The 20193-nt window shown below is 37.8% G+C and overlaps 1 protein-coding gene across 2 annotated transcripts in view; it reads left to right on the forward strand.

Annotated features, from left to right (window-relative positions):
- The window catches only part of GRM7 (glutamate metabotropic receptor 7), a 556942-nt gene that overhangs the window by 482425 nt on the left and 54324 nt on the right, over positions 1–20193 (forward strand). Inside the window, exons 9-10 of one of the 2 annotated variants that reach the window (XM_026650480.1) lie at positions 7575–7821; positions 17718–17810. In XM_026650480.1, coding sequence (XP_026506265.1) covers positions 7575–7821; positions 17718–17788 — 318 coding nt within the window. In that variant the 3' untranslated portion in view covers positions 17789–17810. The remainder of the gene's footprint in view (positions 1–7574; positions 7822–17717; positions 17811–20193) is intronic. The other variant, XM_026650481.1, reaches the window with a different exon arrangement.

The raw sequence follows: 20193 nt of genomic DNA on the forward strand, positions 1-20193 counted from the left end.
GGTTCACTCCCTCTGGGGCACCTGGTATTGGCCGCTGTCGGTAGACAGGATACTGGGCTAGATGGACCTTTGGTCTGACTCAGTACGGCCGTTCTTATGTTCTTAGTTTCTGATGTCCACCAGAAAAATATGGAAACCCAAGCCTCACAAATGTACCTTCTCATTGCTATACAACTGTTGTGATTGTGCAGATTGTGGGATGAGGAATGGCGCTGGTGCCGTAAGGGCCAGGAGGACTGGCTTGCTGTCAAAGCCACCGAATTGCCACCTGGTGGGAGAGAAGACTGATCCTAACCCACAGTTGTTGTCTCCGTCATGGGGTGTAGAGAAGTGCAGGGACACTTTTCATTGCAATGATTTGTTTAGTGGCTCTGGTTGTCTTCTAGATCCTGACACTAGTAATTTTTTTAATAATGAGGAGGAAACTCAGGCTGCTTCAGCATGGTGAGCTGGGAGAGGCTAGGATGTAGGGGGCCCTTCCTACCTTCAGTCCTATAGACACCTACACGGGGGTCAGATATAATTTGTCTGTTCATCTGGGAAGCGGTGCTAGTAATTTGAGGAGAGAGAGTGGAGGACCATGGGCATACGCATGCCAGGTGGCTAAGATTGCACTTTATCCCCTCCGTAGTACAGATCAAACTTGTAAGAGGCCAATGAACCTTTAGTCTGTCTTCCCTCTACTAAAACACAAAGTTGCACCACATGTCCGCATGAAAAAGGTTAAAAATAGTGTGTGTGCGCGCACCTGTGTGTGTGTATACAGGCTAGAGAGGACAAAGTTATCAAACAGTTCTAGACATGAAGGGACCCATGCTCTCCATGTGGTCCTATACTACTGTGTAACTATGCAATGAAGAATAGACAGGTTTAAAAAACTTCCTTATTTCTCGTGTCAAATTAGGATATCAGGTGAATTAGCATATTGCTGTTTCTAAAGCACATTACTGATAAATCAATCTGTCCCACTACAAATGTTAACAATGGGTAATGTCAACAACATGTAGGCAAACGTGGGGAAGAGTAGACTTTTTATATAAAATACTGGGCCTGATTATTCACTACATCACCACTATTCTACTTTTTAGCCAGTGTAACTCTGCTGACTTCAGTGTAAACACACACACAAAATAAGGCTTAAGTGGAATTTAAGTGATCTGAGGCCCTTGTCCTGCCCCCTGCATAGTGGTGAATTTTATCCACAAAGAGGAACTGCTTTCTAGCTGTACTCTCTGCCTCCTTCCAGTTGGACACTATTTCTTCCTCCCTTATCAACCCTCTCCCCTAAACATTTTCATGGAGCCTCAGTTACGTAGTTTTCCCACAGAATTGCTCTGTCTTCCTGAGGTGAGGGGAAGCACTGCAGTGCCGAGGTTGAACTCACTAATTCCTCACTTAGGCCCAGATGCAGCAAAGCACTTAATCATGTGCTTAGTTTTTAAACAAGTCAAAGGGGCTAATCACATAGTTAATCTTAAACAGGTTCCTGAGTGCCTTTCTGGATCAGGTCCTGACTGTCCATGTTTACCTGATATTTGTGCTTATTTTCTCTTTTTGTACATACCCACCAAGAAGGAAGTTTTGAATTAACTTCCTGCATGTATCAAATAGTAAAGTGAAACATGTAGGCCTGATTTCCAAAGCAATGTTGTACATGCTCAATCTGAGTATTTGCATATGCAGATAGGTCATGTAGGTAGCTCAGTTTGATGCAGGAAGTGCTGCTGATTAATAGTGCTAATCTGATCCATCTAATCCAGCCTTAAATCAGCATGGTTTTAGGAGGCGCTGTGTTGCTTAAGGTTCTTCCTTTTTTCATGAGATGTTAAAGGAAAGTTTTGTCTGCACTGGTCAGGATAGCAGCAGAGTTGCTCTTTGTGAAGATTATTGTGTCTCTTTTGCATTAGTTCAGGCACTGAACAAATTATTAAACATCTATGAATCCAGAAGTTAGTTGGGTGGGTTTAAAAACAATATACAAGAAATATACATGTTTAAAATGATGTTTCCCTTCCTTTTTATTGTCTGCAGAATGCCAAGATAATTTCTGTGTGGTGGGAATAGCAACCAAGACAAAAGAGAAAAAAACCTATAAATCGTTTATATTTAAATTCTCTTGTTTTCCATCATTTTGTAGCCACAGAATACAATCCCCGTCCAGGAATTGTGGCTCCTGAATCTAAATTTTCATTAAAAAGATGTTTCTCACCTTTATGGTTATATAATGAGCAATAGGGTGTTATCTTCAACCGACTTGACACAATTGATCTGAAACAGCTTTGAACTGATCTATTCATCTCAATGAGGTGTACCAATGTTGATTTTAATACTGATATAAATGTGAAATAAATCAGGCTGAGAAAAATCCTTTTTTTTAGTGGATTTGTGAGTTAATGGAAATGCAAAAATATTTCAAAGGATTAAACTTAATTTCCCATAATCATAAGGAGAAACAATTCAGTGGATGATTTTTAAAAAAAATAAATCATGTCAGCCCAAAAAAAAAAAGCAATTTGCTCCTGGATTCAGACTATAGTCGCCAACTTTTAACCTACAGCAAGTACTTACAGTTTATGAACCCTCTATACAGACTTTTATAAGAGAAATCCTCTAGACTCTAATGTCCCAGTTATTGGATATCTAATCACTGGATGCACAAGAATTAAGGGCCTGATCCTGCAGTTTTTTACTGATGGTAGTAATCCTTATTCACCCCAGCAGTGCCATTGATACTATATGTGCTTTAAAAATTGCTAGCTAATAGATCTGTATATTCAAGACCAATCTAATCTTCTCTTGAGCTTTTTAAGGCAATTTTCATCATTTGCATGAATAAAACAAGAATGTGGAAAACATAGGAATCTAAAATTCAGATGAAAATCCTTTATGTAAAATAAATGATAAAATCTGGGTGCCTTTGCATCTGAATGATATCCTTAGGGCCTAATTTTCTCTAATGTGCTCCTTCAAAGTCTGATCTCTGATGCCAGCACGACATGTTTTGTACAAAATTAAAATTTGTAAAGTTTTTAGAGCCTTATCCCACTACATCTTATTCATGTGAATAGTCCTTTATTAGCAGCAAAGCTAGTTATTTTGTGGCGCATACGGTATGGTACAATTTCCTTCTGCCCTAATTAATTCTGCTGTGAGTTCCATGTGGGAATAGGGGTCTGTCCACAAAGACCTCATTGCAGGATCAGGGCCCAAAATCAACAAATTTTAGCACAGGTTACTGTTGTCCTCTTCAGAAATATACTGCAATTCACTGGGTAAGTAAGAATCATCCCTTCCCATTATACCTAAATATAGGGAGGCCACAGTGTCCATCAGATTTCAAATAAAATGGGTTTCATTCTCTCACATGCTTCTTGCTAGACGATAAATTAAATCCTTGCAATACGTGGACACAATTGGCCAATGTTATTAACCAGTGAACTTCAGCTCACTGCTGGCTCTTTCACAGTGTGCAAAAATACAGGAGACCTATTCCTGTGCAATCCTTCTTCTACTAATACTTCATGCAGCACAAAGGGGGCAGGACCATGTTCCCAGTCCTCATTCTGCACCAGCCAGCAGAGCTATCGCGGCCCAAATAGGGAAGCATGATTTACCATCCTAAGGAATAATGCAGCATCCCTGAGCACTGGGAAGTTTCAGGAGGAATTGTACCTCCTGAGGCACAATCTCTGCCAGAGCAGCCACTTGTGTTGAGTGGCTCCACACCACCCCTTACTCAGAGCTGCACCTTATATAGCCCTAAGATTGGAAACTGCCTTCTGCTCCCATTGTTCAGCCTTACGCTGGCCACCCATAAAAGGCATTCATGAAGTAAGAGGTTTCCTGCGTAATTTACATCTCAATCTTTGTGTTTCAAAATATTGATTTGCATTCACCAGAAGTACTTGCAAAGAGTTATAAAATACATGAAACAAGCAGTGAAATCTTTGCATGTAAATTGCATTTCATGTGTAATTGTATCTAGAAATTTCCCTTAAGGTTCCCATTTGTCATGAGACTCATTGTGCATCGCTCAGTTTGTTTCGTTCTTCAAAGGTTCTTCTTTCGCCCTCTCCTCCTTCCCTCATTTTGCAATGCGTAAGTTAGGGAACCTCACTGGAATTGTAGAACCAGATGCTGTAAAAGGCACTGTTGACTAAATATCACTGTAAGATCACCAGTTAACTGTAGGGAATAGAAATGAACAACCTTGTGCACCCAAATAAAAATGTTACTGACATTCTATGCTCTGATGAAAACGAGAGCAAGCTGCATGTCATGCAGACTGATTACAGCTTTTGCAGTTGCACTAGTGCTGATTTATGCTTTAGGGCTTTAGACCAAATCCTCAGCTGGTGTAAATCAGTGTTGCTCCACTGATGACAATTGAGCTACACCACCGTGCAACAGCTGAGAATCTGGCCTGCTGCCTTCAAACACTATGCTCTCCTGTCATCAGAATGTCTTATTTTGATGGGTTACAAAGGATCTGTATAATTTACTATTAATCCAGGAAACTCATTGCCACGGACTAGCTACACAGTCAGTGAGATCTGGCTTAGAGAAGCAGTAAATAGATTTATGTCAAAAGGGTGATATAGATATGTAAGAGGTTATCGATAGTGATGTGTGTATATATACACCTCTACCTCGATATAACGCGACCCGATATAAAACACATTTTCGGATATAACATGGTAAAGCAGTGCTCCTGGGGGGCGGGACTGCGCACTCCGGTGGATCAAAGCAAGTTCAATATAACGCGGTTTCACCTATAACGCGGTAAGATTTTTTGGCTCCTGAGGACAGCGTTATATCGAGGTAGACGTGTGTGTGTGTGTGTGTGTGTGTGTATATATATATATATATATATATATATCACTCTTGATAACCTCTTGCATAAAAGGGCTAAGCATTATAGCTGAGGAAATTAGTCAGAAAGAAAGAAAAAGTAGTTTGATGTTATACTCATGTATTATATCAGTGGGCCAAATTTAGTTCTGGTGTAGCCCCACTGACTTTTCTTAAAAACTGTGACATATCGTCGTGTAGAGAAGCCAATGATTATAAGCTACTGGTATGAACATGCTTGAATAACTGGGAGATTTCTGCTTTCTGACCTGCATGATGGATCTCAACCCCAATACACTGTCCTCCCTACCCACCTTTTGGCACCAGTGGGAAGTCAGATGAATCAGAATCCATCATGTGGACCTGACAGGAGAATTTTGCCTTTCGTTTATATTATACACAAAACTCCAAATGCATGTTCAAAAATTCAGGAACCTCTTTATTTATCTATTTAATTTTGTTCTTACCTAAGATCCATGTTAAAAAAGAAAAAAAGATACTTTCATACTAAGTAAGATTTTAAAAAATATCTCTTTGTTAGAGCTTGATATATGTTTATTTCCTTTTGCTCTTTTCATTATTTTCTTCGACTCTAAAACATTTTGTGCTGAAACTTGCACTGTGTCCACCCCAAAACATCTGCTTCTCATACTGTGAGGCTGTTGTAAAGTCATAATGTTGAATTTATGACTCTGTCCTGATTCCAGAGGGAGGCCATGACTCCATTGCGTTACTATTCTATAACCAGTTATTCCCCATTTTGTAGCTGTGCATTTCATTTTTCCTTTAGAAGTGTTATACTTTGCATTTGTCTTTATTGAATGTCATCTTATTGATTTCAGACCAATTCTCTAGTTTATCAAGGACATTTTGAATTATAATCCTGTCCTACAAGTGTTTGCAACCCCTCCTAGCTTGGTGTAATCTGCACATTTTATAAGTATACTTTCCACTCCATTATCCAAGTCATGAATGAAAAGATAGACCCCTGCAGGACTCCATTAGAGATGCCCTCTTAGTTTCACAACAAACCATTGATAACGGCTCTTTCTATATGTTTTCCATTATTATCATTATTTTATTTATGAATTATTATATTTTATTATCAGTTTAAAAGAGATATTAAGGGACCCACTTCTCCTTTCAAGTACACCAGTATAATGTCATTGACGTCAGTGGTGCTTCTCCTCATTACACTAGTGTCACTCAGAAGGGAATCAGACACTAAGAAATCTGTGCAGAGGTTCTCTTACATACTTTTAAATGGCAGTGTGGTTGTATATGGGTAAGAGAATATATATGGTGTATATCTAGATAGATATAGAGAGAAATATACGTATCTGAACATATAAAATATAGACAGATATTTGTATTTGGTCCATCATATATTTTCACAATCTTGAAGTCCTTTCTCTTGCAAAAGTCTATTGAAGATAATACGAGTTTTGTCTGAGTATGGAGTGAATAGAAATTGAGTAAGCACTTTAATTTTAAGCGTTGTGCTCCTTTATAGTTATATACTCATTTACTGCAGATATTTTATGTCTTCCACTCGTGTTTTTAATCAATATAATAGCAACTGTTATCCAGATAAAGCCTAGCAAGTTTGGGAACATTCAGGTTCTTCTGAGAACAGGTATTTGTAGAAATGAGGGCAGTGTGGGCATTTAACTCTGCAACTGCATTTTTCTTGACATCATAAGCAGAGATTGGTTTGCAGTGAGATATATTGCATCCCAGAAGTAGTACTGCCTGGTGTGAACATTTTTCCTGGATGTGGGCATACAGTATATGCAAGGAGCAACTGCAGATATTTTGTTCCCTTTTTTCATACTCACATATTTATTATACTGGGTCTAAACCTGTGTAATTAGAACAATCCTTGAGTCCCAAGCCTTGTTCCATTTTATGTATTGAGTATCCTCTGAAAAGATTATTTTAAACAAAATTACAGCACTTCTAGTTATGTACGTGCAGAACATCTTTAAACGAAGGACATGTTGTGGATTTCTTTAATTCATATTTCACAGTACTAGCATTCTCTGACTATTGCACACACCATTTTTGCTAACAAGCTTAACTGCAAGTCAGCAGTATGCAAATCCATTTTATATTCTTTGGGTACTTATATTACTCATTTTGAATAAATAGCAGAAACTTGAAATACGGTTGTTGAAAAGTTACCAAAATTTAAAAGATAGCTTTAATAAAATTTCTAAACAAGTTGTACTGTTACATTTATAGTGTTCATCTTCCCTAATGGGGAAATTTGGTTTCAGTTACAACAGAGTTAACTTTAGATTTACACTAGTGTAACTGAAAGCAGAATCTGACCTTCACACTCTGAATAAAATATAAAATAAAATGAAATAAAATAAATAAACCTATACTTGAAGACTAAGCCCTAAATCAGAGCAGCAAGAGCTTTTGCAAGATCCTGAGTGTCCTCAGCTGCTACTGATTTCATGGTAGTTGATGTCCATTGGTAGATAAGAGCTCTCAGTAATTTGCTGGATCAGATTCTATGTTAGTAGTTATTTGTAAACTCAATAGAAGGTTTTTCAGAACGTTCATAAATTACTAAAGCCCACTTAAGTGTTACTCTCCTTTTTCTGTTGCATCTCTCAGATGCATGATTATACTTAACACCTCCTCTTTAAGTGCTACTGCATATTTCCCAATCATTTTATTTGTAATAGTGTCTCATGTGTTATGTCTCCTAGCTCTACATACAAACTACCACACTTACAATATCCATGAACTTAAGTGCTTCAGTGGCCCTGGGGATGCTTTACATGCCGAAAGTGTACATCATCATCTTCCATCCTGAACTAAATGTCCAGAAACGGAAACGCAGCTTCAAGGCCGTAGTGACGGCAGCGACCATGTCATCACGGCTTTCGCACAAAGCTAGCGACAGGCCCAATGGGGAAGCAAAAACAGAACTTTGTGAAAATGTAGACCCAAACAGTAAGTATTCTAAACCTATTACTTGGCCGTTTGTGTGTTCTGGGAATGTGTTGACCAATATTCTATTTTTAGATCCTTCGTATAATCTGATCTCCTCCATTAAAGTTTTTATGTAATATATTTCTTTTAATATCTCCATGGATGTCCTTTTTATGACATTCACTCTTTTCTTCCCACCTTTTTGACGCTTGCCTACTGGGGAAAAACTCTTCAGACTATGCTTGATAGCTGGGAGCAACTCCTCCTCCTCCTTCTCCTCCTCTGGGAACATTGCTCTAAGAACAGTATTGACCCCGCCACTGTGCAATCATACACACCCCGATGTAATGAGATCTAACTTCCATCCTAATCCCTGCAGCTATAATTTCCAGTCTGAACTTTGGAGGCAGGACTCAAACCGTAGTATTCAGGAGCAGTGGGTTGTCTCAATCCTTTCTGCATTAATGTACTTGGGCTGTGGTTATTTACTTATGATGTGCACGGCCAAATACTTGTGTGTACACACACACACACAAAAACCCTGTTAAATGCCCTGAGAGAATTCCCAGATAAAGGTTTGATCCAGCTCCCTGTAAGAAAGATACATCTCACTGAAGTTCATATGAGTCTTTCCATTGATTTTAGAGGAATCTGGACAGAAAGGATGTTTCCAATTCCTTTAATTTCCTTAATGTGGATGTCATGGTATATTGTAGCACAAAATCACATACTGAGGCCATCAAATTTTATTTGCATTTGTATTTGAACCTGGATGGAATTCAGGAAGGGAGATAGCTGCACAGCATATTGGAAAGGTTTTGGCATGTCTGCAATTTTTGTGTAAACCAGATCAGAATGTGAAGAAATACCCTTTCTTTGCTCAGATTCAGTTCATCCATTTGCTGCTGAAACTCCTGCTGCTTCCTGTCTATTAAATGATGGTCTGAATAGCTGCCTTGAAGTAGAAACTCTGCTGCCAAAGCAAAGTGGAAACGGCTAGCAAACACAGCATTTCCCCCCCCCCCCCCTTCATTCATCACTCCCCTTGAGTATCTACCCTGGGTGGTTGTATCATACAGGTGTACAAAATATGTTCTAATTGAAAGAGAAACCAGGATTTTTTCTTCAAAAGGGATGGGCACCCTTATTAAGGATTGGTTGTAGAGTCAACAATCAGTAAAGGAAACAACCCTAATCAATCAAGGCCAAGATTCTGACGTTCTTACTCAGGCTGAATAGAACCTTACTCGTGAGGACTGCTATTGAAGTCAACAGGATAGGATTACTTGAAGAGTAAGGTACTACCCAGCATGAATTAAGGAGGCAGACATTTACCCTAAATTAAATTCCCATTATTCAGTACAGTAAATCTATCTATTTCACCATATAAAACCCCTCCCCTCCAAAATTATCCCTGTTCTTTAAATCCACTCACTACTGTGATTTATGTGCTGCTAAGGTCCAGTCCCACAATGTTCTGAGCACCTTCAACGCCCACTGATTTTAACACCTAACACAGCCAAGACTGAGATGCACTAAATTGGCCTTTTGAATGAGGAATGGGGGAAGAGAGGGAAGGAGGAACAATAACAACAACAGAGTAGGAAGAAGGAACGTGCAAAGATGAAATATAGCTAGAGAAGGGAATGAGAAAATGAGTGTGTAACTGAGCTGCATTTTCACAGATTACTATTCAAGTAGAGCTGATGAGAATTTTTTTTTTTTTCTTGAAAATTTTTGACTTTTAGTAAAAAAAAATCAAAAGCTGAAAAAACAAAAATTGTTAGTCAAATGCTTTGGGTTTAAAATGGAAAAAAATTCAATTGGGGAATACTGCCACGGTGACTCATGGGATACCTATCTGAGGTGCCTCCTGACCTTGTTTTCCTCCATGAGTCAAGATCCCTGACTGAACTACATAAGAGCAGTCATACTGGGTCAAACCAATAGTCCATCTAGCCCAGTATTTGTGTACCTGACAGTGGCCAATACCAGATGCTTTAGAGGGAATGAGCAGAAAAGGGTAATTTTGAGAGATTCATCACCTGGCAGTTAGAAGTATAGGGACACAAGGAACATGGGGTTGCATCCTTGACCATTGTGGCTGATTGCCATTGATGTACCTGTCCTCCATAAACTTATCTATTCTTTTTTGAACCCAGATACATATTTTTGGCCTTCCCAACAGCCCAGGGCAATGAGTTCCACAGGTTGATTCTGTGTTGTGTGAAGAAGTACTTCCTTTTGTTTGTTTTAAACCAGCTGCCTATTAATTTCATCAGATGACCTCTTGTGTTATGTGAAGGGGTAAATGACACTTCCCTATTCAGTTTCTCCACACCATTCATGATTTTATAGGCCTCTGTCATATCTGTTTTAGTTATCTCTTTTCTAATATGAACAATTTCAGACTTCAATTTCCTCGTATAGAAGCTGTTCTATAACTCTAATGATGTTTTGTTGTCCTCCTCTGAACCTTTTACAATTCTAATATATATTTTTTGAGATGGAACAACCAGAACTGCAAACAGTACTCAAGGTGTGGGTGTACCATGCATTTATAAACTGGTATTATATTATCTGTCTTATTATCTACCCCTTCCCTAATGGATCCGAATATTCTGTTAGCTTTTTTGACTACTGCTTCACATTGAGTGGTTGTTTTCAGAGAACTATCCACAATGACTCTAAGATCTTTTTCTTGAGTGGTAACAGCTAATTTAGACCCCATCATTTTGTAGGTCTTGTTGGGATTTCCAATGTGCGTTAGTATGCACTTATCAACATTGAATTTGTTGCCCAGTCACTGAGTTTAGTGAGATTACTTTCGTAACGCTTTGCAGTCAGCTTTGGATTTAACTATCTGGATTAATTTTGTGACATCTGCAAATTTGGTCACTTCACTCTTCCTCTACCTTTTCCAGATAATTTGTGAATCAGTTGAACAGCACAGGTCCCAATAGAGATCACTGGAGAAGCCCACTGTTTACCTTTTCCCATTCTGAAAACTGACCATTTATTTCGACTCTTTGTTTCCTGTCTTTTAACCAGTTCCATGAGAAGACCTACCTTCTTATCCCATGACTGCTTACTTTCCTTAAGAGCCTTTGGTAAGGGACCTTGTCAAAGATTTTCTGAAAGTCCAAGTACACTAAATCAACTGGATCATCCTTTTCTACATGCTTGTTGACTCTCAAAAAGAATTGGTGAGGCATGATTTCCCTTTAGAAAAACCACATTGATTCTTCCCCAACCTGTCGTATTTATCTAGGTGTCTTATAATTCCACCCTTTGCTATAGTTTCAACCAATTTGCCAGGTACTGAAGTTAGGTTTACCAGTCTGTAATTACCAGGATCACCTCTAGAGCCTTTTTTTAAGAATAGGCATTACATTAGCTACCCTCCAATCATCTGGTATGGGAGCTGATTGAAGGTTACATACCACAGTGAGTAGTTCTGCAATTTCATATTTGAGTTCCTGCAGAATTCTTGATGACTTATTCCTGTTTAATGTATTGGTTTGTTCCAAAACCTCCATCTGGAATAGTTCCTCAGATTTGCCACCTAAAAAGAATGGCTCTGGTGTGTGGATCTCCCCCATATCTGCTGTGAAGACCAATGCAAAGAATTTGTTTAGTTTCTCTGCAAAGGCCTTGTCTTCCTTGAGGGCTCCTTCAGCACCTCAATCTTCCAGTGGCACCACTTCCTGTTGGGCAAGCTTTCTGCTTCTGATGTACTTAATTATTTTGCTGTTACTTTTTGTTTGTGGCTTTAGCTAGTTGTTCTTCAAATTCTTTCTTGGCCTACCTTTTTCTACTTTTACAGTTAACTTGCCAGAGTTTATGGTCCGTTCTATTTTCCTCACTAGGATTTTATTTGATTTCCAATTATTAAAGGGTACCTTTTTTACTCCGCTGTTTAACCATGGTAGCATTATTTTGGGGCTCTTAGTGTTTTATTTAATTATTTACACTTACATTTTGAGCCATATTATAGTGTTTTTAAATAGTCTCCATGCAGTTTGCGTTATTTCAGCCTTGCGATTTTTCCTTTTAAATTCCATTTAACTAGTTTACATGCCTTTTTGTAGTTCCCCTTTTTGAAGTTAAATCCTACTGTGGTAAGTTTCTCTGGCATTTTTCCCGAAAGGATGTTAAATTTAATTTATATTATGGTTGTTATTGCCACATGCTTCAGCTGTATCCACCTGTTGGACCAGATGCTGTATTCCACTTAGGACAAAATGAAGAATTGTCTCTCTTCTTGTGGGCTCCAAGTCGAGCTCCTCCAGGAAGCAGTCATTTTATGCTGTCTAGAAATTTTATTCCTGCATCCCTTCCTAGGATGACATATACTCACTCAATATGAGGATAGTTGAAATCCTCCATTATTACTGTGTTTTCTGCCTTTGTAGCCTCTCTAATCTCCCTGACCATTTCACAGTCACCATCACCATTCTGGTCAGAAGGTCAGTAGTATACTTGTAATGCTATCTTCTTATTGTTCAAGAATGGAATTTCTACCCATAAAGAGTCTATAGTACAGTTGGATTCTGTTAATATTTTTACTTTATTTGACTATAATTTCTCTCCCATATAGTGCCACTCTCCCACCAGTGTGACCTATTCTGTCAATACTGTATATTTTGTAGCCTGCTATTACTGCATCCCATTGATTATCCTCCTTCCACATATTTTACATGAGGCCTATTACATCAATACCCTCATTTAATGCCAGGCACTCTAGTTCACCCATCTTACTATTTAGACTTCTAGTAGTTGCGTATAAGCACTTGTACATTTTGTCAATATTCAGTTGCTTGCCTTCATGTGTTACGTTTAACTGCTCCTCACTAGCTCCTACTAGTATTTTACCAACTTCTTTCCTATCCTCTTTATTAGGGGATAGAGTTCTCCCTTTAATAAATTCATCCCTAAGGGATGTCTCTGCCAGAACCATGTGCTCATCTGCACTTGTCGGCTTTCCTCCAGTCCTTACTTTAAAAAATCCTCTAATAACTTTTTAATTTTACATACCAGCTGTCTGCTGCCATTTTAGTTTAAGTGGGGCCCATCCCTCCTATTCCTAAAAGGTACCCAGTTCCTAATAAAGCTAAAACCCTCTTCCCTACAGCATCCATGCATTGAGACCCTGAAGATCTGTTTTGTCTTTCTGGCCCTGTGTATGAAACTGGAAGCATTTCAGAGAATGCTACTATGGAGGTCCTGGGATTTACATCTCCTATGATGCACCTTGATGGTATTACTTAATTGACTGTTTTGCAGTTGTTGCATATTCAGTTTTGAATTTTGTGTAATTGAAATTTTCAATGAAAAGGAGACTTTTTCATGAAAAATGTTGTCAAGTTTAAAATCCAGTTTTCCTTGGAAAAAACAGTTTTTTAGCCATTCCTATGTTGTAGGCTAGGATTTCCAAAAGCACCTAACAGACTTAGGTGTCCAAATCTCATAAAAATCAATGAGGTTTAGGCACCTAACTTTCTCAATCTCCTTTGAAAATCCCATCCTCAAGGACCAATTTCTGATCTCTTTTATACTACTTTTTAAATCTGGAGTACATTGTTACTGAGAGCAGAATCTTATTCACAAAGAGTAATACAAATAATAATAATTAATAATAATTCTAACTTACATATGCGGGAAGAATGTTTTTTGTATTCTCCTTCATATGCATATCATATTCCTTAAATATCTACGTACATTTCTCAAGTTGTCTCATCAGGAGCAGTATGAGTATATACTATGTTAACCTTTCTGCAAATACTATTTTGTGTAATTTTACATGATTAACAAACTGAAATTTTCTTTGAAGTGTGTATATATATATATATATATGTGTATGTGTATATACACATGCAATAATATTCTATGTTAACACTAATAGAGGCATTTACTATTCTTCTTTTATAGAACACGTGCACTAATGACAATTGTTAGAAAATCTAATCTAACAAGCTAGACAACTCATGTGCTTAAGATGTTTTAGCATCATGACCCTGCAACATTAATGTTAATGGGAGCTTTGCCATTGACTTCAGTGAGTGTAGGTTCAAACTCATAGGACATATTCTGTGAACTTCTAGATTGGATAATTTTGGTGAAAAATGTTGACATTTCATTTTTCAATGTACAAATATATAAAAAGAAATATTGGTAGAATTCTTGCAACTATTTTAGTGTTTTGGACAGCTATAACAGATAAGAACTGTTTCATTTAAAAAAAAACATTTCAAAGAAATGTTGAAAAACTTAAAATATCAAAAAGCCACTGAAAAGTTTGTGGGAAAATGTTATTTCAATAATAAAATTTATTTTCTACTGCTGATGTAACAAACATTTGATTAAATTTCAGAATTTTGAAAAATATACAAAAACAATGGTCCTCCTCCCCCATTTTTCAAAAAACTATCAGCTGGTCAATTTTTTTTTTATTTCTAAACGTTGACTTTCAAAAAAAGTTGATTTCCCCCCTAAAATTACTGTAAGTGTTCTTCCACATTCCACCCCCCCCTTTTTTTTTGCGACCCACTCTGATATTTTTTCCAATGAGTAGACTACAGCTACTTGTTATCAGTGGAGGAAACTAAGGGGGTTGGGACAAAAGAAGTGGATGCCCCCCTTAGTTCTGAATTGTTGTGAGGTAACACAAAGATGATTAAACATAGATTGTCATTTCCCTGTTTCCATCATCACACAGTATGTTACATCTGAAGGCAAAAATGGAAAGAGGGTTGAAGGATGAGGAGGAGCCCATACAGTCAGTATTGGAAAGTGCTGCCTTAGGGTACAGATCTTATTTTCACATCGAAAGTTTTTATTTGATTCAAGTGAGTAAGCACAGTTTTGCTCGCAAGTTTGATTTTCAAAGGCATTTCCTGGTAACTCTACTGCTTTGAAATTTGTTCAAGCATTTTATGGTGAGGGTGCCATTTATATTTTGGGGAGGGGGAATGTTTCATACTGAGAGTAGTTCTGTGCTGAACCACCAACATGAGATTCATGTACCTCCAAACATTGGGGTGACTGATGACTGAACCCAAGTAAACCAGATGTTGGTTGCCCAGGCTATTTAGCTGCCGAAAGCTTAGGATCAAAAATAAAATAACTTTACCAAATGAAAGAAATAAATAATATGTTTTACTAAACCTCCATGTGTACTGCTGGCATTTAATCCAAAGAAAAATAAAAGATATTACGCAGTGAACCGGAAATGTTTCATGTAAAACATTGACACCAGTATATTTGTAAGCCCAAAGGTTTCTTAGCATTATTGGCGTTCTGTAAGGGCTTGATCCTGCATGGTGCTGAGCAACTCCTCAGAAATGCTGAGCATCCCCAACTCCCATGAGACTTGAAGGTGCTCAGAGCTGTGTAAGAATGAGCCTAATTGTGGAAGTTTAAAAGTGAGTGCAAAGAGTGGAACTTTAATCATGGAGGAAGAAAAACAACCCAAGATATAGGGGCAATGATTATATGTCCCACCCAGTAGAGGACACAAGGAGTGCTACTGGTCTTGGGTTGGAATATGAGAGGAGTGGGAAATTTCACAAGCTGTGCTCTCCTGATGTGAATTGAAAGAGGTTTCATGATCAATGGAATGCTTTAAGACCAAGCTTTAATAATTTCATTTTTAACAATTCTGATAATCATTACATCTGGTATGTGCATGCTTTTACTCATTGAACAACTTTGTTCTGCTATTACATGTTTGCATTAAAAATGTTCTCCAGCAGCTTGAGATGAGCAGAAATTGGTGCACAGCAGCTTTCTTCCTTTAACAAGTTCATTCTTCTCTCGTGCGTTTCTTTGGTTGAATTTCACAGTATTTGAAAAGATGCTCTTCATCATGTCTTAAATTGAGTGAATCGAGAATTCCCATTCTTCCTTATCCATAATGTATTTATGTTTCCGCTGCAAGAGCAGAATGTCAAACTTGGACAAAAATAAAAATCTCCAACCCATACTTAGCTTATGGTGAGGATTTATGTACAATTACTGCTTATACTTAGCCACTTACATAAATGTATGGCTTTTGCAAAATACAGCAACAGGAAATCAAGATCTCAGTGGTTTGGTAATGAGAGAATTATCTCTCTAACAAGCTAGAAATAGTAGACCTTACTGACAGGCCATTTGCTTTTCAAGTATTCTAGTGTTTAAGAATCCTTGAGTAGCAAAGTATTCTGCATTTTTCCATCGGTGTGACTGCAAAACTGCCTCCTTTTTTAGGATTTTCCAGTGTTCCCTTCACATAGCAATTTTCATGGTGAAAAAGTGCAGCTACAAGATAAGTAAAAGAACCAGACTAATGGTATTTACTCAGACTATCATAGCTGACTCCTGAAGCAAGAATTCTAAATGGGGTGGAGAATGTTAACTAACCTGGCAATGTGATTCCAGTGTGTAGCTTGCGAGGAGAACAGCTGGCTTTCTTATCTTGTACTTGCCAACTGAAGTTTCTTCTATGTGACTTTTTGTTGTTTCAAAACCCTTTCAAGCATATAGTACATAGTGTCCCAATGAGCTGGAACTCCTGAGACCAGTGTTTTGGCAAGCTGTTTTCTTTGCAGGAGCAGACTAAGGATTTTCTGTGACTGATGAAATCAATATATTGCCCTGCAATTGCAGATGCCACCCTCTGACATGTTCAAGAAATTGGACCCATTGAAATAGCTGTGGGCAATTTTTTTCACTTTTGTGATTTCCCTACTTAGATTTTGCTTTGTGATTGACAGTGGTCTTTCTCATAGAGTAGTCTACTAACTTATGATAGTGGGTAGCAGAAGTGACACATCAGTACGATATAAGCCAGGCATAGTAAGCAAAGTGAAGTAAAACAGACTAGCTTGTTCAGTTAGGGATCCCCTCACCTTGCTTGCAGATTAGGTACTGTAGCTTGTTGAGATGTGGCAAAAAGAATGGCGTGACCAACTATCTATGGCAGAACTTTCAAAATGGCCTGATTTTTAGAAGTCTGAGCAACTCCTATTGAAGTAAATGGGGGTTTCTGGTGCTCAGCACTTCTACAAATCTGTCCAAAGTGACTTTCCCTTTGACTTTGTGTTGAGTAGAAATTACTAGGCAATCAATGTAGCTTGCAATTTTTAGTGAGACATAATTGGTGCCTTTTATAACTAAACAAAACTTGATGTATTTGTTTCCTTTATAAAATAACTCTTTATTATATGTTATCCGAGTTATGTGGCTCTGCTGTTTAGTGCAGTATAAGCAGATCAAAAATGAAAGCCCCACTCTGACATGCCTCTCTATCTCAGAAATGCAAGATAAGAATACAACTTTGTCAATCCTCATTTTTGTGGGTGTTAAGAATGTATATTGGCTGTATTGATTCCCATCAGCAAGCTGTGAGTGGTGTATATGAAATGAAAACATCCCATGTCTCAGAGAGAGTTATAGAGACTGCTGCGCAAATGCTACTGTGCTGTGCTGTTTTGTTTTTGTTTCTTCATTTGTGTTGAACCCTAACATCACTGACACAACGTTGCCTGTTACGTCTTTCTGAGAAAAACCTTAAATGGCTGCTGGTGTTGCTGGGAAACCTCAGAGCGATTGCATGGATCAGGGTGGCTGGGTTCTGAGAGAAAGGGGAACTAAAGCAAAGCTTTTCCACGGCTGGTGCAGATGGGAAGTATCCAACCAGTCCCTCTCATATGTAGTAGGCAGCTGCTCCTATGTTCAGAGGTACCTGAACTTTTGTGAACTGGTTTGTTTATTTTTAATCCACAACAAATTGTATATACTGCAAGCTTTTCACTGTTACTGTTCTAATCCCAGATCTTCAATCGAATAAATTTTATGATCTCAGTGACAGGACAAAACAAAAAGATTCTATTGTGAACATATTGTACATATCAATATATTTACTTTTCCTGTAGAATGCATACCACCAGTAAGAAAGAGTGTACAAAAATCTGTTACTTGGTACACTATTCCACCTACAGTATAGCTTTTGCCTGCTTTCCAAGAAGGTAAGAAATAATCGAGCTTTTTTACTTTATTATATATATTTTATATTAATATCAAAAAGAAAAAATATTAGAACTGTGCACTGGTTTAGCTGTGTTGGAACAAGAATCTACCCTAAAAATTGTTCATATTTCCACTAGCAAGTGTTCACATTTAAAGGAAAGACTATACAAAATAGAAATGTTGGGCCAAAACTTTAGATGATGTAAATTGCTATAGCTATAGAGCTAGATGGTGGTGTTATTATTGAACTTGATGGAGCTACATCAGTTTAAACCTGATGAGGATCTAGCCCAAATTAAATAAGAATTAAAAGTTAGCAAAAATTATTTACAGCAATTATGTCTAAGAACTGGCAAGATGATTTCTCTGGGAGCATAAAAGTAATATAGCACTGGTTTGTGGTCAGCTTTCTAATGGTCTTAAAATAAACAGATTTACAAGCATTTTTGTAGGGTAGAGAATGCCAGTGGAATGATGTCGACTCTGGAATAGGGGTTTGTGAGCAATTTTTGAGGGTTGATTTTACTGAGTGTTATTACTACACACTTTGTGGACAGGTGAATTAATTTTATGTTTCTGGACTTATCAAGGAGGACTTCCTGTGTTCCAGAGGAATTTGGGTAATAAGAGTCCATTTGATAATTTTGTGAAAAACAATATTGTTAATAAACATTTTTTATTTCTGAACTTGTGCGTGTGTTTGTGTTGTGTTTTGACCTTTTCTTTGTGATTTTGCCCATAGATGAAAAACATTGTCGTTATTATGGTGTTACTCATATTATGTGCTGGAAAATAAATCTGTGTAGCTTTTTGGTGGAGCTACAGGGTCATGAAAGTTCCGGTCAGCTGAGCCAGAATACCTGAGAATTTACAATAGCAAGCCTAGGAATGGTTAACAGGGGTATTACTTGAATTATGGCTATATTGTTGAAGGGAAAGATCAGAGATAAAGGATCAGATTCTTAGTTGGAATAAATCAGCTTAGCAATATTGAAAATAAGTTTGGATTCAGTTTGACTTCTGGCTGAACATTCTAATTGGTCCTTATTTCATTTGAATCCGTTCATGTAATCCTAACTTAAAGCAGAAAGATGTATTATTATATATGAAGATCAGAAAGCAGAGAGATACTAAAGGAGCATAATCAGTGAGGTCAAAAATAACTAGTGTGGGGAGGGGGAACAAGTGCCTGGAATGGAGAGGACGTGCAAGATATTATTTCAGGTCAAATGATAGGGATATTGGAGGGGTAGCAGGTAACCATGGGAAGACCAAATTGCCAAGGAGGAAAATTAGAAAGGTAGAAATAAATAAATGAGGTTGCCAATCGAAAGAAATAACTTTTTTTAATCTCCATTTTTACATTTAATAGGCAAATATAAGGAATTGGCACAGCACGCTCTAAAGCAGAATATTCCTTGTAATGCTCCTCTATATTGTGAAAACCATAGTTATCCTGATGTGTGGTAGGCATTAATTAGTTGATTCTTGTTCATTGCTTTCAACACGTCCAGGGGTATTGTCAAAACCATGCAAGAGATTTGGATGCTTGATTCCTATTAAAAATTAAAGGACATTCAAACCCCTTAAGCTGATTTGCAAATATCAGCCCTACAATGCTATGCAAGTGCTAAGGATGATGATGAGGATGACCTGATCATGAGATTCTCTCACAAACTGTACAACTCTTCTGTTTGCATCCTTCTACAACAAGTATTTTCCTAGTTGAGCTGATTGTTTGTCTGGATGCTATAACCCTTTTGATTTGCTTTTCCAAAAAAGAACAGGAAAAATCTGCATTCCCTCATGTGCTGTATTAAAAGCAAACACAATGTTATCAGAAGGGGGGGGGGAGGGAATCAACATTTGTGAACAGATATTTGTTTTGCTTACTAACCAATCTGTGTTTACACATAAGTATTGTATTACCCTATTACCTGACTATGTCAATTTCTCATAAATGATGTGTGGAAACGTGTACTTATAAACCTTTTCAATTGTTTCCCAGGAGTGACAAAAATATATATTTCTTTACTTTTAAAATTGATAAAACACAAAAACTCTATATAGTATCTAGGGAAGGGTAGTTAAAGTTGTGCCTTACCTGAATGATGTGAAGAAATAATGAGAGAGAGAGAGAGAGAGAGAAGGTGGGTAAGGTAATAGCTTTTATAGGACCAACTTCTGTTGGTGAGCTAGACAAGCTTTCGAGCTCTACAGGGCTCTTCCTCAGACACCTGAAGAAGACCTCTGTGTAGCTAAAAGGAGGGTAAGGGGAAGAAGCAACTTTACTTTCTAAATTGTAGCCTCTGGAGTCAACAGGGGGTCAGTATCCATTGTTGTATTACCCTCCCTTGAGGGTTAGGAAGGGCTTCTTTTTAG

The sequence above is a fragment of the Terrapene carolina genome, unplaced genomic scaffold, assembly GCF_002925995.2.
Source record: "Terrapene carolina triunguis isolate 2854851 unplaced genomic scaffold, T_m_triunguis-2.0 Scaffold89, whole genome shotgun sequence".
Classification (NCBI taxonomy): domain Eukaryota; kingdom Metazoa; phylum Chordata; order Testudines; family Emydidae; genus Terrapene; species Terrapene triunguis.